Here is a 25351-nt window from a genome sequence, read left to right as displayed (position 1 = left end):
TTTTTTTTTTTTTGTATCTGTGAACTCTCTCAGCTCTCGCTGGACCGATTTTGATGAAAAATATGTCAAAAGATCACAAATCGTAAATTTGAAAAAAATTCCCTCGTTTACAGGAAACGAGGGAAATCCCCCAAAAAATTACAAATTCAAAAATCGCTAATTTTCGAAATTTTTTCAATTTTTTTAATTTAAAATTGTCAAAATTTTTTTAAAAATAACCGAATGATTATATATTTTTTTTTTAGTTACCTTAGGTATTTAACTATCATTTTATATATATTTTTTTTGTTTTTAAGACAAATATGTTAAATACATTGTTTTACAATCTAAAAATGGCAATTTTATATCAAATAATGAATTATTATAAATAGTTATAAAACATCATAGTCAGTTGTACTATATTTTAAGTAAATTGAGATGACCAAAAACAAAATTTCTCTTAGTATATCTTCAAAAAAGCATAAAAACAGAATATATATTATTTTATTTTTGTATTAAGTTTTATAAATTTTTGAAAATTGATGTTATTTTTAATATGACGGTTTAAAGTTATTTTGATATATTACAGTGATGTTTTTAAAAACTAAATAATGGGGCTTAATCAACAATATATTTTTATTATAAAATAAATGAAGAGATGAGTTATTGTTCAGTAAGATAAATGCTGATAATCTATTTTTAATATGTGCCAACAAATTATATCAAGTATTTGAGATTTATTCCAAAAATAGGCTTATGTTATGAATCACACAAGTGTTTTTTATTGCAAATAATACTCGAATTATTACATTTATAATTTATATTTTTTGTATTATAATGTTTTTTAATACAATTTACGAATTGTATCTTATACGTTTAACGAAGAATCAACTGTAATTCAGAAAATGACAAGTAAAATAATATTAACGTTTACATTTATCTGGTATTTAATTTTCGGTGCAAAATTTATAAATGGTTCAACATTAGTTGAAGAACAAAAATCAAGAAATGTATTTTCTAAACTGTGTGAACTAAAAACAGGGTACGAAGAAAACGAATGGCATTCTGAAAATTGTAACAACATAATATCAGTGAAAGATATCAAGAAATCAGTTGAACGACTTTTAGTGGAGGTAACGTGTAGTTTTAATCTCATAACGCTGTCATTTCTTCACATCTCTAAATACTTACTAAAATGGTTTGAGCACAATGAAAAAATAGACTCCGCTCTAAATCAAATAAGTTTATTTACCGAACATGCCTATGGAATGTTGATCATACTCCATAATATTGGGGTTCATAGATTTTTTAATATGTGGTTGGTTCATACTTATACTTACAAAGTAACCTCGTATTCTAAACATTTTCAAGACATAGGCTTAAACAGAGACGAAGTTTTGCTTAGATTATCTGATATGCTTGAAAAATTAATTGAAAAACAAGAAGAAAAAGTAAGTAAGTGTTCAAAAGAAAATCAATTTTTTGTACTAGATTCGAGTTCGGGGCCACTCTACGATAACTTCAAAAAATTAGAAATAATAGGTGATAGCTCTATTTTCGAATCAGCAACGAACATGGTCAATCAATACTTAGAAGTTATCAATGAAAAGTTTAGTGATAACTATTTTCTAGATATTGGTTACAAAAATCGGCTTATAATATCGTTCAATAAACTTTATCTTAATAACGTGGCACTTGAAGATGAGCTATTAAATACTCTAATGAATATGTATGACCCGAATATCATTTGGGGCGAAGCAAAATTAAACTTGAAAAAAGCTTATAAAATGGCAAAACATAGTCCAATTATAATGTACGATGGTTTTGAATGGATTAAACAGTATCATCAGATATTTATAAACATATTAAAAACTGTAATGTTACGAATAACGTGGACACATGCCCTTCTTTTGAAGTCTGTTTTAGAAGAAAAGAAGTTCGTTTTTGATGTGATAAATGTTGGCCCGAGGATTGAAGTCAAAAAATATAACGATGGTATGATTGATGCTTTATCAACATTTGTTATTGCGACTGGTTTAAAGAATGATAATGATATTTTAAGAATTATTAATGTGCTCAAGAATAAAACAGACTACATTGCAATGGACAATGATATTTTAATAAATTTTATAAATAGATTATTGGACAATATTTCAAATAAATTTCGCGGTTTTAACGCCATTCTAAATCCCTATGACAAAATTTCTCTACCAAGCATCAACGATACTATAAATAATTTCGCATCAAACAATAAAATACCAACAACACAAAATAATGAAGAAAAAAAAGTCACTGCTGAAATTAAAATGAATAATATTCGAGCCATAATTTTTTCAAATCATGTTAAAAAAGTACTTATAGACATTTGTTTTGATCATTTTAATAGTTTATTTAAGAACACATTTTCAATTGACAACACATTAATGGATTATAATGAATATGAATTGAATGATGATAATTATTGAAACATTTTAAAATAAACACAAATATTAAAATGTAATCATAATATTTAACTATTGAAACGATAAAAAAAATTTTGTTTGTGCCTATTGCCACTTTTTTTAGCTTTTTGATTTTTTCAACGAAAAGTCAAAAGATCACAACCTTCAAAAATTGAAAAAAATCAGTTATTTCTCATAAATGGACGACAGAACTCACAAAAAAAATTATATGTACAATTATTTTATAACTTTCTATAATATCCCCGTAAAATTACAATACTAAATTAAATATAAATATCATACTATAATAAAGTACTTAAATAAATACTTTTCATGTATTATAATTATAAATAATATAACTTTATTATCTAGTTTTCTAGATAATTATCTAGTTGAAGACATTACCCCTCAATATTAAAATCATTTTTTGGTTCCATTTAAATAAGGGAAATACTCAAAAAAATGTAGGTTTTTAAAATTGGTAAATTTATTCATTTTTTATACCATATAAGTGTGCCAAGTTTAATTTATAACGGCAACATACATATTTAACTAGCTTATTAAATTAAAAAATGAACTAAATAACTCATTATTTTGGAAGTTATAACTAATTTAAAATATAGTGTGGAGGTGAAGTGTAAGTTATGTTATGTTTATCAGTAGACATTACTCAGCCTAATTACTTAGCGCTTTTCCTCCACTCTTTATTTAAAAATGTTAATAAGTTCTGAAGTACTATTTAAAAAATTAATTTTGACTAATTATTTTCTTCATTTTTTATTTTATGAACTAGAGTAATGTGTATGTTGCCATTTAAAAATAGTAAAGTTAACACGCTTATAACATTAAAGGGATTTTCTTAGTATAAATATTATTTTAAGAGTAATCAAGTGGTTAAAATTAAAAGAATCACCCTTTTTACAAAAATATTATTTTTTTCTTTGCGATTCAAAAAAATTGGTCATTTTAGAATTTAATACACCTAAGTATGAAAAGCATTCAATATTAGTTTTGATTATAATATAAAGAACTTAGGGCTACTCGTACTTCATTTCCATAGACAAAGTAAAATGATCTCATTAATTATACTTTTATTAAATATTTACACATTATTATTTATATTCGATTCGATTTCAAAAATAAAATTAATCACAGCATTAATAAAAATCATGTTTCATAAAGATGTTAATAAAAATTAATAAATCATTTCATGACAACTGCAAAATCAAAATGAAAAAATTATTTCATGATGTATATAACTAATAATTTTACTATTATTTTAAATGACGCTCTTTAAAAACCATATAAAAATGTGTTATTTCTTTTCGAATATCTACTTACTCATAAAATAAATTGAATAATTTATTACTCTACTAAATATGTGTATAAATATTGTCAAGTTTTACTTTTTATTATATTTTTCTGTTAAATTTTTTGATTTAAAATTGAATTATTGAAAGCAAGAATGTCCTCCCTTAAAACGTTGATAGTTTTTACTAGTGTCTTACTAAAATTTGTAAATAGTGACCCATTAATTGAAAACTTTCAGTATAAATCAACCTATGAAATGCTGTGCAAAGTCGAAACTGGATTTGAAGACGAATGTAACAATAAGAATTTATCACCTAATCTTGGAAAAGATGATATAAAATTATTATCAATTTATAGGCAGTACAATATTATGTGTAGTTTTAAACTTATAGCGGTGTCATTTTTAACAATTAGTGGGCAATTACTAAAGGCAAATGATGATGAAAATAGAATTAAAACGGTCGTGGATCGAGTAATGTCATTCACTGCTCAAGCTCGTTTAATGTTGATCATTCTATACAATATTCGTAACACTTCATTGTACGAATGGTGGTTGTTATATATGTACTTAAGTGAGCTTAAGATATATTTTGAAGTAATTTGGAATAACGGTATCAGGGGAAATTATTTAATTGAAAGATTGAACAATATGCGTATGACTGTTATTGATGTGCTACAACGTAGTAAAGGAAAATGTCATGGAGAGCGACATCAATATTTTATAGCAAATGTTGATAAATCGTACTGGTATAAAAAATTTCAAGTAGTGTACCATATACCAGAAGAAAATAAATATGAAGCAGCCGAACAACTTCTGACAGAATATGAATTAGAGGTTGGTAAGATAATGAACTCGAACGCATTAATTGAAGTAGGATGGAGAAATACAAAAACTATACATTTGCAATGCTTGTATTTAAATGATGCGAGTATTGATGAAGTCACTTTGAACAATCTACAAATTTATGACTCAAATATCGAATGGAATAAAGTGACAAATGAAATACGAAAGACATTTAATCAGGCGAAAGGTAATCCCATGTCTTTACACGATGGATTCGAAAGAATTAAAAAGTATCACGACAAGTATAAAGCAATGTTGAAGATTATAATGTTGAGAATAACCTGGACACACGTATTATTGCTTAACGATATAATAAAAAATCATAGTGAATATTCTAATGACGATCAAAAGTTAATCGTAAATGATTACGTTACTAAATTAAGTCGTAACTTGGTCGCAATTTGGGTAAATTTTTTTAAAAATACTGGCATACAAGGGCTAACAAGCGAATATGAAATAATAAATATCGTTGGACTTTTAAAAGGAAATAGCAATGTTAAGGTAAATAGTATAGTTTTCTTAGAGGACACTATAAAATCAGCATTGGTTTTGATGGCTCTAAACTTTAAAGATTTACAAGTTACCGAGAATATTATAAATTCTAAAGAACTTCCAAAACTATACGATAATCTTTTGATTTTTGCAAAAGAAAACGACCTATCGACGGATTATAAACAAATAAAAAACATTCCACTTGAATATTTAAATCAAAATTTTGTACGAGCTGCTGTTTTTGTTAACCACGTCACCAAAATATTTCAAAATATTGATTTTGATATGACGCATTCGCTATTTCAACAAGGAAAATTATATGTGACCAAGACATCAAACCAGAACATTACGATTTAAGAGTTAATAAAATGTAGTTATCTAATTGGTTGTTTTAAATGTTACTAAAGTTAATTTGCCTTTTTCAAAATTTAAGTTAAATAAAGCTAGCCATAATATTGTATTATTTATAAAATTATTTCACAAAAATGTTTTGTTATTATAATAATGTATAGTAATTTATTGATGTGTTTATTTTATTATATCGAAAAATAAATAACGAGCAAATGTTATTCATTTTACTCTTCAAATTTTTTTTTTTATATAAAAATTCTAATAATATATTAAGAAATTCTATGATCTGTACTTATTGTTATAATATTTAAAAAAAATATATTCTTATTATTTTAAAAATAAACACTATAATTGACACTATAATATACACGTATTTAATAAATTTCTATAAAATAATCAAAATTATGTAAATGGCAATAGAATAAATTGTCCAAAATTTTATATATATTTCATATTACATTAGTTAAATTTAAAAATTGTTATAAAATTATACCAAATTAACAGTGACTAATTTTTTGACACTTTGTTTAACTAAATATTATATATCTACATAAAAAATTATACATTAGTATATTTTAGTCTTGCGTAATTGTTTGCAGAAGTATCACTTAAGAAAATATATATGCCAAATTTTTAGAGTTAACATGGCTTTAAGTTTAATTAATTATGATATCTATATAATAATAAAAATGATATCATTATAATATCAATAATAACCATTTAAGTCATAAATCAACAAATATTTTTATTGACTATTTAGTTACATATACTTTTTAAGCTACAATTATTATATACTTTTGTAGTCCATCATTTATACCACACAAAGGTGTTAAATTTATTTTTTTTAATGGCAAAATAGATAATTAAGTATTTTATATAGGTTGAATGGTCCGTGTTCTTATTATTTAACTAACTTATAAAATAGAAAAGGATATAACTAAAAATTAAATAAAAAAATTTTCCAATTATTCAATAATTTTAATTTAATTTTAATAACTTATACTTATATACTTATTACCATAAACTAATTATTAATACTTAAAAATTAATGTGAGAGAATGCTATTTGACAGTATATATTAACTTCCAGTTTTAAGTACAGAGATATTATTATATTTAATATAATTTTAATGACACTCATTACTATCGGAAATTAAAACTTGGTATTTTTTGTTCGACAAAATCATTTAATAAAAAAAAATAATTGCTGATACATAAAATTATATTAAAAATTAATACAATTTAACATCCGGTATTCATTAATGAATAATTAATTTTAAATCCTTTTTCAACATCTTCATCAGGATCAATAATATCATCACTGACAAAAGATATTGCTATAGGTCCATGGGCTTTTGCTAAAAAATGAAGCACAATTTATTAGAAATTGAAAGTCTATTTAATTTTATAAAAATGTCACCTATCACTCCAGATCCATTTAAACCACTGTCGCAGAATTTAGACCCATAAATGCCGGTTGATGTTTTGCCGTCAGGTATGAGCAGGTAGTCATTGTGTACGCCATCGTCACTGACAGTCACGGCTCTTCTTAATCTTCTCATTATCTGAGCTGCATCTGTTGTTATTGATTCTGTTGTGACATCTTGTGTGGTTACTGCCGTATCGCAGTCTCGATCCACAGAATTGTATTGTTTACTATTGTAGGCCAATTGAAATTTAACTGGTTTTAATCTAAAATTGATTTTAAAACATAATTGTTTTAGACTTATAATTTCAATAAAGACATAAGTCTTAAACAATACTGTAGTATCACTAAATTTATAAAGTAACTGAATAAATTTAGGAAACCACGTTTCAAAATGCAATTTTCGTTAAATTGTATTATAGTTTGATAATCTGAATGTTTTTAAATAGAAAAAAAGAGGCTGGCTAAATTTATTAATACTATGTCATATGAATATCACCATTGTTTTTAATAAATTATTTTTTGTTATAAGTTCAGATGAAAATTTCTTTTTTCTTTATACGCTTGTATTATTTTAATTTAAAAATAATAATGATTATAATTATTACCGAATACCACACGTGTCGGAGGCTCGTTTGAAACAAATGGCGTAATTTAAACCACCTGTATAGTGACCAAGTCCCTTGTTGTAGTTAAAACTCTCAATCGTACCAGTTTTTTCGGTGAAGTATTGTAAACATCCCTCGGGTGCTAAGATATATTACATTACATTTATAAGCTGGAGTAAAACAATTTGTAAGACACTTACCTAGAGCGTATTTAGGTGTTGTAATGTCCTTATCATCTTCGTCTTCCCAATCCCAAACCTGACGTGCCATATCTTTAATTTTCCACCAGTTCATCGAATTTGGTTGACATTCAATTTGCGAAATCTTCAGTTTCCATGTCGGTTCAGAATCAGTACTATCTTCATCACGAGCAGTCAATTGAAATTTCAGTGTGATTTGCGATTTCACTCTATTATAAATGTTTATATTATTGATGGTACTAGAATCCAATATTGTTTTTGACTCAAGTGGCACATAAACTAGAAATTAAATTAAAAAGTAACAAATTTGATGAGTATTTTTGGTTTTTAAAAAAATATTTTTGATTGTATTACCATGTTGACCAGAGTTTTCACCACATAGAATAGGAATGTTTAACTTAGTATTATCACTAGAAATTAAAGTAAATTGGTCGGTGTCACATTGATAAGCTGTGCTGTTGTTAGATGTCGTAGGTTGACTCAAAGAAAATCTTTCAAAGTCGATTCTTTCCAACAAAAGATTAATTAGTTTTTTTTTTTCATATGTAGCTATGTCTAACTTACCTTAATTGACACACATTTTTCTTGATGTTTACCTTGTATGTACAACTTTGTTGAAATGTTTCTGGATTTTGAAAGTATATAGTGCTTGATCCTGAGTATCCTCCACAAGAATTCAATGGTGCTATGAATTGAATTTAAAATGTAATAATATGGTGAAATATTTGAAATAAAACTGCTATTTTCTCTTACGTAAAAAAAAGTTATTTAGTTTTCAAAAATATCACAATTTTTACAGATTTTTTTATATTATATAAGAAACAAACAATATCTGTTTCTATACGAAATATTATTTCGTATAAGTAAAACAAAAACTAAAAAAATCAAGTACTATTAAGTGTTATTAATGTTCGTACATTATATGAACTAACGAACCTGAACAACAAGTATCAAATGGAAAACATCTTCCTACTGTTTTTCCATTAATTTCTGTACATTTTTCTTGTGTTGTGCATACTCCCGATCTCCCATTTAATCCCATACAATTGCGTTTTGTTCCGTCTAGAATATTCCATGCTAAAAAACACAAAATTTGAAATTACATTTGCAATCAATCAAAAAATATTTTAAAAAATAAAAGACAAAATAGAATGTACTCACCCTTTGATTCACGTTCGTTCGGTAACAAATTATCATCATTATTTTCGACAGCTAATACAAAAACTGCCAAATATAGAACTGAAAGTACATTAGCCAACATATCTTTAATAATAGATTACACACGTTATATTTCAGTTAACTTTGAAGTTTAAATTGTGACATAAACAGTAGCATCTTACTCTTATATAGTAGGTTCCAACCCATTTTTTTCTTAAAACTTCCTTTATTTACCCAAGTCAAATATTCGTCTACCTTCTAAACAATCAGTTAATTGCTGATAACTACAGCAAAAACAGATATCCGGTATGCTTCATTTTAGTTCATTTACATTAAATTTACCTAACAACAAAAATAATATAATATAATATAAAATTAAGTATGGTCGAAAAAGCTGAAAATCATGTTTCATAAATCTAACATTTTTTTCCGTGTTCAAATAAATTTGAGACTCAGCTTCAATACAAATATCAGAATGATTACTTTATTTCAAAAAATGTATTGTAAAAATTAAGGGCGAAGAGAAATATCCTATCTATTATATACTGTTAATACAAAGTACGCGTGGAATAATATAATAATGAAATTATTATTTAACGAACTTGATAGTCTAAAAAAATTGTTATTTTGCATATCGATGAATTAAGTTTTTAAATGTATTGATTATTTTTGTATTATTGATTCAATTTACGTTGACCTTGTAGCAATGAAAGCAATTCTTTATTTTGTACTCATGAACAAAATTAATAAAACATTAAAATTTGAAATCAAAAAGTTGTTGTACGGTGTAATTAGCATGGATTTTATAATTTGTTATAAATAATTTGTTCATATAAACATTAGAATATTTTAATATAAAGGATATAACATTAAAAAGTATTATTTTGATCAGAACCAGCGTGTTAGAAATATGCCCCTTGCGTTTTAAAGAGCGCCGCAAATTATTAAATAATTAAAAAAATGTTTTTTTCTTTATAAAAAAATATTTTAAGAGCTCGGCATAGTCATTTTGTACGTGACACCACAATTTCTAGCGCTGGCTCTAAATTTGATTTTTTAAGTAAATACACAACATTGTACTTTATAGATTTTTTGACCACTGTTTCACTTTTATGTTATACTAATTACATATAATTTATTTTATCAATATTAAGTCTCTGAATTATCTACATATGGTTAATTGGTAAAAATAGTAATACTTTATTAACAATAAACATTAAAAAACAAAAAATGACTTATTGAATTAACTAACAAAGAATTTATAAATGTTAGTAAAATAATACTTTAATTTAATATTTATAATTTATGTATAAAAATATTTAAAACAACTTAATGTAACTCGAATAATAATTTTTTTCTTTTAAAATTATAAATTTTTTAAATATTTATAATACTTTTGTATTACTATGTGAATATCTAATTATATGATATTATACTATTGTTTATTTAAATAATCAAATAATTAATTTTAGATAATCTATTTACAGTACTTAATGTGGCAAACTCATTGGCTCATTATATGTCTAGCCGTTTATTCCTCTGATAAGACAACTTCAATCGAAATAAATTTCTTTGGTCAAAACGGTTTCATTATACCTTAAAATAATTCAATAATGTGGTGTAAATAAATTAAACCGGGCTAAAACTACAGTACATAGGTTCCAAAAACCTAACTGTTAAATACCTTTCACCATTAAAAGATGTATATTAGGTATTTAATATTTTGTCCTTGTATTTGAGATCTATGGTATTTTTTAGGGTTTGTGCTGTGAAACTAAAATATACATATATTGTGTAGAAATTCAGGTGTATTATGTAAACTCAACATATTTTTGTGTGTTCTACATTTTTTTAGGAATATATTATGGACTTCCCAAAACTTCATAATTAGTATAATGCTGTAAATTGCTCCTTTTATTACTTATAACTCTAATGTTCTGTAAAAATAAAATACCTACAATAAAAAATTATAAATTGTCGAAAAATTATTAAAATGTAGTAATCGATCTAAAAACTTCAATAAAAATTGATATGAAAAATTTTACCATAAAATATTTTAATATTAAGTCTTATTTTTTATTTTAGTTGTTTATTTATATGAAACATTAATATGAAAATGTAGCAATGGTTACATATGTTTACACGCAATGAACATGTTATACATTAGTTTTTACAGCTTAAATCCTAAATTTAAAATACTAAAATATACATGGCAAATAAATATAAACAAATAATATCAATTTTCTATTATTATTATCTCAAAATCATTTTACCGAAAAGGTTCTAATTTTATATTAAAAATTTTACCTACAAAAATATATTAGAAGTTTAATTTTACTGTTAAAAATCTGACCTTTGGATAGATTGATAAACTTGACTTATAATAAGAATATTTAAAGGCTACTTTTAACATCATAAATAAACCCCAACCATGGAAAAATAATTTCTTTGTGTTATTTTATATATTGTATATTCATACTCTTTAACTTAATTTTTAAAAATGCTATAAAATTTTAGGAATCGAAGTCCCTTTAAATTATTTTTCTTTATGAACTTTTATTTACTTGGCTCTCTGTTTTTAAAAATTTCTCAATATAATTTAATTGTCTATAATTAACCACTAGACATTTACTAATCATTACTTTTAAATGTTACAACAGTAAAATATAGATTCTTCTTTGAATAAACACCTTTTGAATTTTAATTTCACTTGACCTAAGTGTTTTTAAATGCATGAAAATTTCAAAAATAATTATCACCGACCACTAAATATATTATAATTTGTCTAATAATCATAATGATAAGTGGAATTGAAACTAATTTCGCCGAATTGTCGTTAAGAAAATTTTCACAAATCCTATTGCAATAGGTAGTATTTTTACATTCTAAATTTGATTCGTTAAATAGAAAGACAAAACCTACGAACCTATCATATGAATATCCATTTATTAGTTAAACCTTTTATTTGTTTCTTCAGAAATGTTTGCTATAAATAATTTTATCAAACTTGTAATCTGTTATATTTTATTAGACTACACTATTGGTGAACCGCAAATTAGTAAGTTTATTTTTTACTGAATTATAACTTTTTTAAATGTATAATATATTGGATTATTACCTGGTATAAATTTTAGACGGAATCAATAAGTGCCATAAAAATGATCCAGAGTTAGATCAATGTTTGCTAAATATTTTAAAACAATTAAAAACGCAGATTATTCAAGGTGAACCAAATTTATTTTTTCAACTTACGTTTTTTGCAGGATAAAATTTGAAGAAAAAAATTATATTTTTCATTGTTTGATATTGTAACGTTGTTCAATATTTGCATTTTTCATTTTGTATCCTTATTTATTATTTTCGTTAAATGATTTTTGATATTTCAGCCTTATTTCATTTGTAAATTTTATATATTTGATTTTTTTCTTATATGCCAGATTTTAATTATTTTTATATTTTTGTATAAAATGAATTCAATTATATCTTAATTTTACATTATTTTAAATTACGTATAATTTTATTAAGTTTGCACGTTTAATGTTATTTTAACGGTAATATTTTTAATGTTTCACGTTTTTTTGGTATTTAATGTTCAAATGTTTATAATTTTCAGTTGTATTTTCCTCTTTTTTGATAAGAATTTTTTATTGCTTTTCATAAAAAATAAATTTGTTCATAAATTTTATAATTATAATGTTATAAACTTTAAATTTTTGTTTTGAATTATCAAAGGCTGTTTTTATAGTTCGATCAGTAACGCATTGTGACTTAGTGTGTACATATTCGATTCTATTCCATCGAACTGTACTTTCTGTTTCGTCTTCTTTAACACAGCTAGTAACATACGTGAGAGGACATTAAATATAAGCTTAAATTTTTAAAAGTATTTACAAATAATCAATTAGTTTTATATTTTTTACAGGCAATCCAGCTAAACATTTACCATCTCTTGATCCTTTACAGATTAATCAAATAGAAATTCATAGAGTTATTCAAGATATTATAATAAAAGGAAATTTATCAAATTTAGATGCTAGGGGAATTAGTTCTATAATAGTGAAATTACTCAAGTATGTGATGTAAAATAATTATCATTCAAACACTGAAATTTTTTACATAAATATAGAAATCATATTTTTACATAATTAATATAATTTATCATTAATATTTTATTTTTAAGGCTCAACTTAAAAGAAAAAACTTTAGAAGCTATTGTAAATATTCCACTTATAAATTTTACCACCAACTTCAAATTAAATACAATACAAAATGCTTTAAATGTGCATACCTTAGAAACGGGGCGCTGTGAAGGAATTTTGTGTAAATATTTTAAAATCTTATTTTTAATTATCTTTAAAACAAATTTACAATTTGTGGATATGTAGCCTAAATCAAAAAACATTACAATAAAAATTTTGTGTCTAATAAATTGGTTCTGATAGATAGATGAACTATATGACTAGCTTTAATCTCTTTGTTTCAAAAAAAATTACATTAATAAAGAAATCATAAAACAATTAATGTTATAGGGAATTGTTGTAGTCCAATTGTCTTACCCATAAATAATTTACACTTTAACTCTAGACTTCAAATATTATAGTAATTGATTCTTTTTAATTAATAATTTATTTTTGTGTAATCGTAAATTGTTAATAATGTAATTAAACAATTTTTTTTACTCTATCTAAAATTCTAAAATAGTTAGCCACTAAATGCTGTAATCAATTTTAGATAATGCTACAGTTTTCTTGCACGGAAATACTGAAATTACCAAAGATAAAGTACAATTGATTCATATCAATATAGATTTAAAATTTGGAGACATTGACCTTCGTATGCTTGAACCATTAATATCATCATCACTTGGTAAAATATATATTTTTTTTTCTTTTGAATATATTTGCTATACAATTTTCTAAAACTTCCTAATATATTAGTGATCAAATAATTTACAATAATTAATCAACACTTGTATATTAAATATGTATATTTTATTATAAAATATTAATTTAGTCAATCAAATTGATTGAATAAATGAAATGTTATATTTACAGTTAGTTTAATACATTATAGAGACCACTTTATATTTTCAGATTAATATAATTAAAAAAATTGTTTTATATAAAATAATGATTTTTTAAAAATTATTTATCAAATAATTTTTAAAATATTTGCAAATTTTAAGCCAATTGAAATTATTTAAATTCCTTTTTTATATATTTTAAACAGCCTCAAATGTTTTAAATTCAAACAAGCGATTAGTTTTAAACTTGGTAACTCCAATCGCCGAAGATGTCTTAAAAGAGCAGTTGTTACTACACGGAAACCATATTTTATCGAATATAAAATTTTTTGATGTAATCAATAGTTGATGTTGTTAGACTAATTATGTGCAACTTTAAGAAATAAGTTTTAGAGATTTTAACTCAAGCGTTTTAGTAAAGAAAATCATTACATGCCTATAATTAAGGATTATTTTAATATATTTTAATTCCTTTTACAATTTGAGTACAAACCTGAAATAATCAAAGATAATAAAAAATGTTGATTTTTTTTCACATTTTGAAAATATAATTGTTTAATACATATGTATATTGCTGACGGAATATATTTTTATAAGAATGTCTTCGAAGTAAAAAATAAATAACATTTATATAAAACATAAAAATAATCCTTAATGTTTTTAAATATTTTATGATAATAATGTGATAGATGTGTAAAATTCGTATTGTTCGATAATATGTATCTGTTTCACTTTATCAGTCAAACATTTTCATTGTTTTTGTAAAAATTTAAAACTTTTGAAGGTTATTACGATTATTTTATTACTCAGCTTATGGGAAGCATTACAAAATAAGTATAAAAATATGACAATGATAGAGCAACTGTGATATTTTTGTAATACTTGTGCTTTAGACTTGTAGATGTTTAAATAAAATGTAAATATATTTAACGTAATACTAGAGTTTTTATTTCAACATAAAATGTATTATTATGCTAAAAAATTGAATACTTGCTTTAATTATCAAAAAAAAAGCAGCTCGAATTATATAAATTTTATTTTTATCAAATTAAATCATATCTAGTGATTGTTTTCATTTAAAGAAAAATGAATTTTTTTATGTCTTAGGAAACAAATAGTGTTCATAAAAATATAGATTAATAATAAAGGATGTGTTAATTCGCAAAAAGCGAATATTTTAATTAGGTATTTAAAATAATTAATTTATTAATTAAAACATACTAATCAGTAGTAGTTAAATAGGAAGGGGTTAGGGGATGTAACCACCCTGTTGACATACTCTATTTAAAATTTTTGTATAATTTTCATGTTTTATATTAAGAAACTCAATGAAAATATATTCATTTATGTACTTTCATTAGTTCACATTTATCCTATTATTGTTAATACAAAAAAGCTACGATTTATGAGATTACAACACCCAAGAAATCTTTTATCGTAAAGGGTTTTCACTCCCTCCTATAAAAAAATAATTTTACGGATATAAATTAAATTTACTTTTTTCAATTTAGTACAATTATGGACGTATAATATAAGATGTTATCATCAAAAGTGCGAATTTTGAGTTGACTGTACACAAAACCGGTTTCCGATCAAATATGTACATTTGAATTTCACACCATGTCTGGAGGTAACGCATACAAGCACATAAATATTAACAAAAAAAACAACGGGATTTTACAAATAGTTTTGTGTCAATAACGCATCTATGAGTAGGATTTCTCTTGAGATGTATTTTAAATGTTAATTACTTTCAATTTTAAACGTGTAATATGCCACAACTGAAATGATCAAGTATCGAGGACATTTTAGATTGACCAGTGCGCACATTAAACAAATATTATCTATGTGACACCATAACCATAGCCGATAAATATCAAACGTATCTGTTGCTTTGTATAGCGTTGCAAATCGTTTTTGGGCGAACGGTCGTGAACAACGATGGCAACGGTATTGGCGGCACATCTATGAGAATCCGATTCAGTGTTTCCGTTCTAGCAGCGCCTTTCTGACTTGAGTGTGTGTGCTGATGCTCTCTGATGTGCAACGTAAGTACAATTTCTCTTTATCAGTTTTAACACTGGTTTCAATTTTAAGGTTACTAAACTGAATAATTCTATACAAATCTCTCTTATGTGTAGATTAAAACATTAGTGATAAACGACTTATTTATTTACTTATTTACATATTACTTTGAACTTAATTATATTCTCAATTAATAAAACAACTATTAAATCATTGTTACAATTTTATCGTTGGAATGAATAGTCTTCATGTTGACTTACCAATAAGTTAAAGAAATCAAACAATACACACAAAATATTAAAGCATATAAAAGTTATTTTATACACTAATTGTAGAATAACTCTTTGGAAAATTTTAGTCTCTGATACATATTATGATTTTACTGAGAATTTCATTGAAAACTTTATGAAAAAGTTTAAGGGAATTATAATTAAATGTTGGGAGATAATTAAATATTTATAAAAACGAAAAATATGAAAAATCTTCGCCATTTCCCAATAGGCTGAACTGTTTTATTCGTTAGTATTTAGGCTACCGATGTATTCGATAAATCTATTTTACATGTATCATAATATGTTAAAAATGTTAATTTACATATACAACTTTTTTCATATTTTAGCTATTTGTAACGTCGTTGCTATAACTGACATAATATCAACAGTTTTCTTTCACTAACTACGTCGTTGAAGAGTAACCTTAAAAATCAGCTATTACCTATAGAATTCTCGTGAATTGAGTAATTTATATATTTCACAAACAAATATTAGTGTTATCAGTGTAATATATTGTGTATAATGTTAACAATAATATTTTATAAACTTCTCTTCCATTCCTAATCATATATTAGCATAATATAACTAGCACATATAGATAAAATTTACTAAATATTTATAAAGCAATTAAGTGCTTCTAATATTTGCATTACTGTACTCTTTCGATAACGTAAAATTATGATACTGAGCTTAATAAGTAAGTAAATTAGTTCAAAACAGACATCCATTAACATACTTATTATACAAATATATCTATGTTAATGGTTTTCAATAATTGTTATAGATACAAAAATAATATAATTCAATTTTTATTTTTTCTGTAATGTTAGATTTTTATTTTATTTTAAAAATAAAATAAAAATTTGAATGAAAAATAACTTTATAATATAAATAAATAATAATTTTTTATTTAAAAAAATAAAATATTTTTAATACGACCACAAACAAATTTTGTAACTTAAAATATTAACCGCATATCCTATCACTTTGATCCTTAAAATAGTTCGCAGAAATAAATAAAAGTATGTAAATAATATATCACTCTAAAAAAGCTAACATTTTTCTAATATAATTAACTTGGAAACTATGTAAATATACGTAATGTTAGTTATATGAAAGTCATTACAATTATTAAATATAAATTAATCAACTCTTAAGTTGAGCCTTTTTTTCTCACATTTTTGTTTTTTTTTGTGTTATAAAGTATTATTTTAATAGATTTAATAACCTTTTCTATTGAAAAATCTTTGAAATTTTCGTTAAATTTTGTTGTAACTAGTTGGTTTTTATCATTAATTTGTTTAAATTCTAGCTGGATATTTAGGTATTTTATTGATAACATAAATACATGTAGTTTATAAATTTCATCATAAACGCAAATAATAACTTACCTGAATTTTCGTATTCACATGGATTTTATAAGTTTTTAATTTTAAATTTAATTTAAACCCTTGTTTCATTTAATGTATAGAGAAAATTGATAATTATTCACACTCTCAATTATAATTCTTATTGAACTTTTCTGTTTTAAGTATTCTAGGATTATAAACTTAGAAAATCTATTATGAAAGTTTATTTTAAAGTAATTCGCGTAATATTCCAAACACTATTACAGTTTTATAAGAATAGATTAAAACATCTATTTCAAGTATGAGTGCTGGTGACATTTGGCAAGAATCAAACAAAGATGATTCAATTCTAAAGCTTGAACACCATTTCAGTCAAACATTCCAAAAAGGTAAACCCGAGTATTATGTCAAAGTACCAGGCAGAGTTAATCTCATTGGAGAGCATGTTGACTATTGTGGGTACTCTGTTTTTCCGATGGCAATCAAACAATGTATCATAGTTGCAGCAAAAAGATTAAGTGGACATAATATCGTTCGAATTACAAATACAGATACGCAGAGTTATGAAGACGTTTCCCAAACCATATCAGATATTGAGTAATAGGATTAAAAAAGTTACAAATATTAATAAATTAATCGTAAAATAAAATTTGTTTTGATATCTAGTGCCGTTACAATAGGTAAAAGTCAAAGCTGGACAAATTACTTTTTCTGTGGTATAAAAGGAGCTCAAGAATATATGACTGAAAAACAATTGAAAACGGTCGAAAACGTTGGTTTCCTCTTCGCTGTTTCAGGAAACATACCGGAGAGTGCTGGTCTAAGTAGCTCAAGTGCACTTGTTACAGCTGCTTTAATTTCTACTTTGGCTGGATACGGGGTCAGTGATAAATTTTAGTTCAATATTAAGCTGAAATGTTCGATACATCTGACATAATTATTATCCTAAAAGATTGATGGAATAATTAAATTGATACGATAATTATAACATTTATCTGATTGGGCTTTAATTATTCAAAGATTATTTACTAAATACCTAATTAGTATTTTTTACTTGAAAACGGATTTTGTTATCCTTATTCAAATATGAAAAATTCAACTTTATAAAATTTTATTTACAAACATTACTGGCAACGAGGGCAAAATAATGATTGCCCTCTGATCTATTAGAACGATGATGGTCGCTATGAATAGAGTAATTGTGCCAGGTATATCTAAAAAATAATTATGTATAACTGTAATATATATATATATTATCTATTAAATTTTTAATAGTAATTTTCGTTGATAAACAGGGGTCGGATTAAAGTTAATTTTTACGTAAAACGTTTAAAAATATTATAAAGTAATTTTATAATTGAATTTAACGTTATTCAATATTTAAACGTTTTACAATTTCTATGTTTAACATGTTTAATATTAAAATGTTATTCATTTTTTTCGTTTAACAATAAAGAGATTCGAAACATAATTTATTAACATAAGCAGTTTTTAATATGCGAAAATTGCTACTTGTTTCTTGCACAGATTATTTTTAAATATAACGTTTAAAAGAATTTATTTTTGTTTTAATAAAAATAGTTATAAGTTATACGTTGTATAATGATTGGTTAACTATATTATTGATATCGTATATTTTTTTTTTTTGAAAAAAAAAATTCGTTTTAAACGTTTTATTTGACGATAAACGTAAGTTTTGATGTATTGTGATTCAACTTATATATCACTGATGACAAAGACAATTGATAGTAAGTTGGATTTTTAATTATAATAACAAAATATGATTTCCATGGTGTTAAAAAAAAAATTTTTTTTTCAACGATACACACAATTTTTGGTGCAAACAGGACCGCCATATTTTTTGTGACCGTTGAGTTGTTGGCCTTCCAGTCTGCCTCTGATACAAATCAATATTAGAATAAATTATATTAAGAAAAGATTATTAATTATTTTTGACGTTGCTTCTGTTATAACTTATAATTTAGTGAATAATTTTTAAGTGTTTGTGTTTTAAAAAAATCGATGCCATAAATATAAGTAAAAAATACAATTGACTTACTCAATAATAGTTATCTACTTCCAAGTGATTAATTTTTAGTTATGATGATGTATAAAATTGTTTATACTGACCAATCTAATTGACACAAAAAGCAAGTAGAGTTAACTTCGCTAGTTGTTAACCAGTAGCAGTTAGTTTCACTAAAATTTCAATAAATAATAGTAAATATTGGATCTCATGAACTGTTAAATAGTTTTACGTCCCACTTATGTCTAATATACGGGTGATTTAATAAAACGTTGAAAAAACATTTATAAAACGTCGTTATTAAAATATTAAAAAAATATTGTAGCAATAAATACACTACACAGGTCTTATAAGTAACTATTTGAAAATTTTAACTGTTTTAACCATTCATTTAAATCTATATTTCTTAAAAACGTTATAGAATTTTCCATTGTAATATGATTAACAAATCGCATACTAAATCTTCAGGTTTATTTTCTCAGTTAAAATAGTCAATTGGTTCAAAATATTTTTTAAGGTATTAATAGTGATATTTTGATATTTTAGGTATCTGTGCCTCGACATCAATTAGCAGAAATTAGTGCCAAATGTGAAAGATATATTGGTACAGCCGGGGGTGGTATGGACCAAGCAATAGCTATACATGCTAAAAAAGGTTACTTCATTATTATTAATGAAAATATTCATAACTGTTATAATTTATATTATTATTGTTGATTGTTGTAAATATCAGGGTTTGCTTCGCGCATAAATTTTAATCCTTTAACAATTCAACAATTTCGTCTTCCTGATGATGTTACATTTATTGTAGCTCAAAGTTTGGCAATAAAAAATAAAGCAGCATCCAATGATTTTAATACAAGGGTTGTAGAATGTAGATTGGCTTCTCAGGTACAATTAGATTATTTATTAATGTAAACCAAATATACATGACAATATTTTTGTTATTATCTGTCTTGATTTATTAACATGGTGAAAGTTCTTTTATGTATTTAATAGTATTTTATCTTTAATTGTTTTATGGTGAATAATATTTTATTAATATTTGTTTAGATCATTGCAAAAAGTCAAAATATTGACTGGAAAAATTTAACTGTATTGTCTCAACTTCAAAAAACATTAAAATACTCCTTAGATGAAATGATTAAACTTGTACATCAACACTTACATAAGAGTAAATTTACAAAAAATGAGGTTTTATATTTTTTTAATATAGCTTTAGAAAATTGTTTTCATAATAGAATTTGACTTTTACAGATATGTGAAATCCTATCAGTCACGGAAGATGAATTAAACGTAATAAGTTTAACTCCTAATACAACAAACGTCTTAGAATTTTACTTACATCAAAGAGCATTACACGTTTTTAAAGGTTCTGTTTGTTTATGCGTAATGATTTGTTTTAAAAATAAACAAAAAGATAAGCTGATACAATTTTAAAAACATATTTTATGCATATAACAAAATTGTATGTACTACTTTGGCCATTATAAAAAGTTCTTTCTTTTACTTTATTGCAGAAAATACAAAATAAAACATTTTGCTTTTATATATTCTTAAAGAAGTTATTAATTTTTAACATTTTATATATTAAATATTACCATTTTATGTGGTCAATATTAAAAAATATTAATAATTATAAACAGTTATATGGTGTCTTAATAGGTTTAAAAATTGGTACTTATTTCCAGCTAATTTTATACTGGAAGTATAAAACATTTTTAGTAATAAAAATTTATTGATTTTATGATTTATTTTAGAGGCCAAAAGAATGGAAAAATTCTGTGAAGAATGTGAAAATTCGTGTTCTCCTATAGAACTTGGAGAGCTTATGAATTTAAGCCATACTTCGTTGCGTGACTTATATGATTGCAGTCAATCAGATCTTGAAGAGTTAATAGAGCTTTGCAAACAAGGGGGTGCTTATGGATGTAAGCTTACTGGAGCTGGGTAAGATAATTTTACTGAAACTACTATTTTTTCAACTGAAACATTGTGAAATTTATTTATAGATGGGGCGGATGTGTTGTTATTATGGTACCATCAAATATAAAAGAAAAATTTATACAATTTTTAAAAGATAAATTTTATTCAAAAAGATCAGTCGACAAAAATAAGTTAACTAAAGTTATTTTTGCAACCAAACCTTCTGATGGAGCTTTTATCTTCAAGTCCCCTGGTGTTGAAATTGATAAATTATATGAACTTCCTCCCTTAAAAATACTGTAGAAGTTTAGTAAATTATTTTTTATCTTCATGTCTAAGTCCAGAAGAACAAACATGCTATGTATTGTTATGCAAATTTTGATATTTTTCCCTCCCTCTCAAAATATATTTTTATAACGACTCCCTTGGTTAAGGGAATCGTATAAGCTTTCTACATTATTTATAGACAAATTTACTAAATTTATTTTAATTAAAATACTGTCATTTATGTATTTGATCAATGAATATTGTAAATTTAATCCTTAAAATAAAATAAAAATAGATATGACCCATGAAAATGTTCTATAACATAATGTGAAATTCGAGTAAGCTAATGAAAATTCTCAGCATATGTCTAATAATTAGTATTTTGACTTCTGTGTCTATACAATGCAAAGGACCATAAAAATATATTCATTATGATAGTTTTTATAATAAGTTTCATTTTAATCTGATAATTTAAACAATGACAAATCAATAATAGATTTTTAAATTACTACATGTCTATTGGCTTTCAAGATTATCCACTCCAATTATATCACAAATAAAGAATGTATACCACATAATTGTTAACGAACGTTATAAATTGTATTTAATCCTTTGAAGCATAGTGATTATTTTGTGAAACATATTTTTGCTTATTTTTCATTTGCCACCACATTGCTTGTTAATTATAACAACTTAAAAATGACCGTTTGATAACATTTTTTTTCAACAATATTTTTTGTTGTTTCATGATTATTCTAACAGATAATAATACAAGTTAAAAATCAACGCTATAATTATTTTGTAATATTATCATGGCGTCAAAGATATTCCATATAATTCAATAAAACAAATTGTAATTATTATTTATTTATATTCTTTGTCGTATTTAGAACGTAATGTAATTACTCTATAATCTGATTATAATTTAAAATTTTTAATATTAGTTATATTATTGATGGTTTTACAGTGAAACCACTGTAAATTATTGACCCTATTCTCATTATTTATTTTATATTTACAAAATTATATTTCCAACTATTTTTTTGAGTCTTTATTTTTTAATTAGTTGATTCTATGGATATTAATGTGGTTGACGGATAAATCCATTACTGGATGAATTAGAAAAAATGTCCCGGTGTTACTGAGTCAATTTTGTCAGAAGATACCAAAATTGAAGATCATGATTTGAACATTATTGACTAGCACACATTAGAAATAAATTTTGGTAATTACCGACTCAATGTGAAGTTGGTATAGTTATTGATGGTATTATTATGGAATATGTTTTTAACAAAGCTAACATTGTTGTTTCTGAAGACGAACCTGATGAAGAAAGTTTGACATCAAGAATTCACAAACAAGATTTTTCATAGAATAGTTATTTCATACTTAAAGTAAAAAATGATTTATTTTGTGAGCCTGTTAGACTAACTCAATCTTTTATTAAAAATTTAATAGATCGTTACACTTCATTTCAACAAATATTTGAACAAGAAATACTTGAAATAGTTTCACAGACAAATTTATACATAACACAGAATTTAGGAGTTAATAATAAACCAATATCTTTTTGAAAAAATGAAACAGTTTTTAGGCATTAATACACTAATAGATATTAAAAAACTACCAAGGTATAGGGATTATTGGAGTTTAATTTAAGAAATTAAAGACCCTAACATTTCTAAAGTTATGCCGTCAATAAATTAGGTTGGATTTTGTCAAATTTGCATATAAATGTTAATACAGTTCAAAAAAGACGTGGTGATCCAGGCTATAATAAATCATCCAATGTAAGATCATTACTAAACAATTCAGCTAAAACATTTCAATCTTACTACAACCCTACTAAAGTAATTAATTGATGAGTTAATGATAGCATTCGAAGGTAGGTCCAGTATTAAACAATACATACTTAACAAAAGAAGATATAAGGTATGGACAAGAACAGATGCATTAGAATATGTTTGTAAGTTTGATATTTGTACAGGAAAAGTGGAAAATATAGTAGAAAAAATTGGGGAGTCGAGTTGTCAAAAGTTTATAAAATTGATCGCAAAAGTAAATGGTATATGTCAATTTTTTTCAATTTAATCCAATATTTAATACATTCAATTTTACGTTCCTTCATTCAATTTAATAGTATTTTTTTATTAAAACTAGCATAATAGCATATCTTGGCTGAAATTTCTATCAAACTAATCTAAACACTAAAAGCAAATGTATCAACTTGGCAGCAGCTTAGACGACCATAAACTTTTGGACACGTTTTATAACAGCACTATCTAAAATTGCATTTTCCAAATCATTCCTGTAGTACAAAAGTGTATTAACGACTATCATATGTTCAGTTATCAAATAATCCACGAGAGTGCAAGATCTTAACCAAAGGGATTCAGGAGGATATTTCTCGTAGCACAACGATGACGTAGAAGTCTAGTCCAATGCGTCAAACGTTTGTAAATCTTCTCTATCTAGATTACCACATCAATTATTATTTGATCCGCGCTTATTGAGACGGTATTGAAAGTTCCATTGAAAACTATGTCTTCACTAGTCTTGATTAACCAGAAAAATAGTGAATTGTTCAACAAAAAACAAATATAATTGTAAAAAAATGTCCATGAGTTGTAATGAGTTCACGACGGCGATATAAGTAGTGGAAAATGTTTGTTGTTAATTAGAATAAGTAATGGAAGATGTTGGCACAATTAATCAAAAATGAAAACAATTTTTAATTTTTCATCTGTATAATAGAAATCTTATAATATTATTTACTATTCTTACTTATTTGATAATATAAATTAACGTAAGGAAAAAACTCTTTTCCCCTATTTATTATTATTAAAAATAGTAAAAATCAGAATAATAATCTAAAAAGGTAATTATTAAAATTACAAAAACATGCAAATTAACATATTTTTTTAAAATTTAATCATTAATTTGAGCTCACAAAATTTGTATAACAAATAAAAATATGCAAATTACAGTATATTGAAAAAAAAATTGTGTATTACGGTACTTCCCAGAAAAATATATTTTCAGTAAATTAGTTTTAAAGTTTCAATAGTTATTTTAATACTAAAATGACGATAGAAAAGTGTTCTTATTAAAAGTTCATTTTTGAGAAAATCTTATTTTATTTAATAAATATTATTTTTAGGAAATGCCCATCTTGCAACTAGCCCCTTAATTGTGATTCTACGATAATATGATATAAGTATCGCATCACTGAATTGTTATTTCAAATGATAAGTGTCAAAAACTAATACCCAACAATGGGCAATCGCTGATAAAAATAAATTTTCTCATTTTACTTTATTTATTATAAATAAATTTGTACGTTTCAATTTGAGTTTTATGTACATTTTCCTAAGAAATTCTTTTTTGATACTTAAAATAGAAAAATAAGTAATATAAAATAAATAACTTTGGTTTATCTTAAATTACTATTTTTGTTGCCTATACACTTCCCCTGAAGAGATATTAAGATAGAAAATGTTGTAAGAAATTAACTCAGAAAACCTTGTGCGATGCATTACAGTTACAAAGATAAGCTTTATGAATGAAAAAACTTCATTTTATAAAAAAATTTTGATGTATTACGAATTATATTTTATTTAGATAAATTTGTTACCCATAGTAAGTATTTAACTT

General features: G+C 24.5%; 3 protein-coding genes across 4 annotated transcripts; 2 read left to right on the top strand and 1 right to left on the bottom strand.

The window, feature by feature from the left end:
• Nucleotides 1-6621: 6621 nt before the first annotated feature.
• On the bottom strand, nucleotides 6622-8985 carry LOC126904832 (uncharacterized). The gene is made up of 8 exons (XM_050684118.1): nucleotides 8813-8985; nucleotides 8588-8728; nucleotides 8216-8336; nucleotides 8006-8157; nucleotides 7652-7930; nucleotides 7452-7593; nucleotides 6838-7109; nucleotides 6622-6775 (listed from the first exon to the last, which is right to left on the bottom strand). The coding sequence occupies exons 1-8, from the start codon at nucleotides 8910-8912 to the stop codon at nucleotides 6660-6662; spliced, it is 1323 nt and encodes a 440-aa protein (XP_050540075.1). The 5' UTR covers nucleotides 8913-8985; the 3' UTR covers nucleotides 6622-6659.
• Nucleotides 8986-11636: 2651 nt separating this feature from the next.
• Nucleotides 11637-14331, top strand: LOC126904739 (uncharacterized). The gene is made up of 7 exons (XM_050683959.1): nucleotides 11637-11678; nucleotides 11787-11867; nucleotides 11944-12033; nucleotides 12732-12879; nucleotides 12990-13129; nucleotides 13541-13675; nucleotides 14039-14331. The coding sequence occupies exons 2-7, from the start codon at nucleotides 11789-11791 to the stop codon at nucleotides 14179-14181; spliced, it is 735 nt and encodes a 244-aa protein (XP_050539916.1). The 5' UTR covers nucleotides 11637-11678; nucleotides 11787-11788; the 3' UTR covers nucleotides 14182-14331.
• A 1237-nt stretch (nucleotides 14332-15568) lies between these two features.
• On the top strand, nucleotides 15569-23114 carry LOC126904286 (N-acetylgalactosamine kinase). 2 transcript variants are annotated; one of them, XM_050683199.1, is made up of 10 exons: nucleotides 15569-15880; nucleotides 16477-16593; nucleotides 17745-18075; nucleotides 18145-18358; nucleotides 20051-20159; nucleotides 20238-20395; nucleotides 20558-20698; nucleotides 20762-20876; nucleotides 21265-21454; nucleotides 21517-23114. In XM_050683199.1, the coding sequence occupies exons 3-10, from the start codon at nucleotides 17780-17782 to the stop codon at nucleotides 21731-21733; spliced, it is 1440 nt and encodes a 479-aa protein (XP_050539156.1). In that variant the 5' UTR covers nucleotides 15569-15880; nucleotides 16477-16593; nucleotides 17745-17779; the 3' UTR covers nucleotides 21734-23114. The 2 variants fall into 2 exon arrangements, with proteins under 2 accessions (XP_050539156.1, XP_050539155.1); XM_050683198.1 differs by lacking the exon at nucleotides 16477-16593 and having other exon boundaries at nucleotides 15573-15880.
• Nucleotides 23115-25351: the final 2237 nt, after the last annotated feature.

This window comes from Daktulosphaira vitifoliae, unplaced genomic scaffold (assembly GCF_025091365.1).
Source record: "Daktulosphaira vitifoliae isolate Bord-2020 unplaced genomic scaffold, ASM2509136v1 Scaffold_4, whole genome shotgun sequence".
NCBI classification, from domain to species: Eukaryota; Metazoa; Arthropoda; class Insecta; order Hemiptera; family Phylloxeridae; genus Daktulosphaira; species Daktulosphaira vitifoliae.
This window is presented reverse-complemented; position numbering and strand designations above follow the sequence as displayed.

Coding starts and splice junctions, on each gene's coding strand:
- LOC126904832 (XM_050684118.1), bottom strand. CDS start 8,912: ATGTTGGCTAATGTACTTTCAGTTCTATATTTGGCAGTTTTTGTATTA. Junction 8,729..8,812: donor GAACGAACGTGAATCAAAGG/GTGAGTACATTC, acceptor TGTGTTTTTTAG/CATGGAATATTCTAGACGGA. Junction 7,931..8,005: donor TGAAAACTCTGGTCAACATG/GTAATACAATCA, acceptor TTTAATTTCTAG/TTTATGTGCCACTTGAGTCA.
- LOC126904739 (XM_050683959.1), top strand. CDS start 11,789: ATGTTTGCTATAAATAATTTTATCAAACTTGTAATCTGTTATATTTTA. Junction 11,868..11,943: donor TATTGGTGAACCGCAAATTA/GTAAGTTTATTT, acceptor TATAAATTTTAG/ACGGAATCAATAAGTGCCAT. Junction 13,130..13,540: donor GCGCTGTGAAGGAATTTTGT/GTAAATATTTTA, acceptor AATCAATTTTAG/ATAATGCTACAGTTTTCTTG.
- LOC126904286 (XM_050683199.1), top strand. CDS start 17,780: ATGAGTGCTGGTGACATTTGGCAAGAATCAAACAAAGATGATTCAATT. Junction 18,076..18,144: donor CAAACCATATCAGATATTGA/GTAATAGGATTA, acceptor TTTGATATCTAG/TGCCGTTACAATAGGTAAAA. Junction 18,359..20,050: donor CTACTTTGGCTGGATACGGG/GTCAGTGATAAA, acceptor TTGATATTTTAG/GTATCTGTGCCTCGACATCA.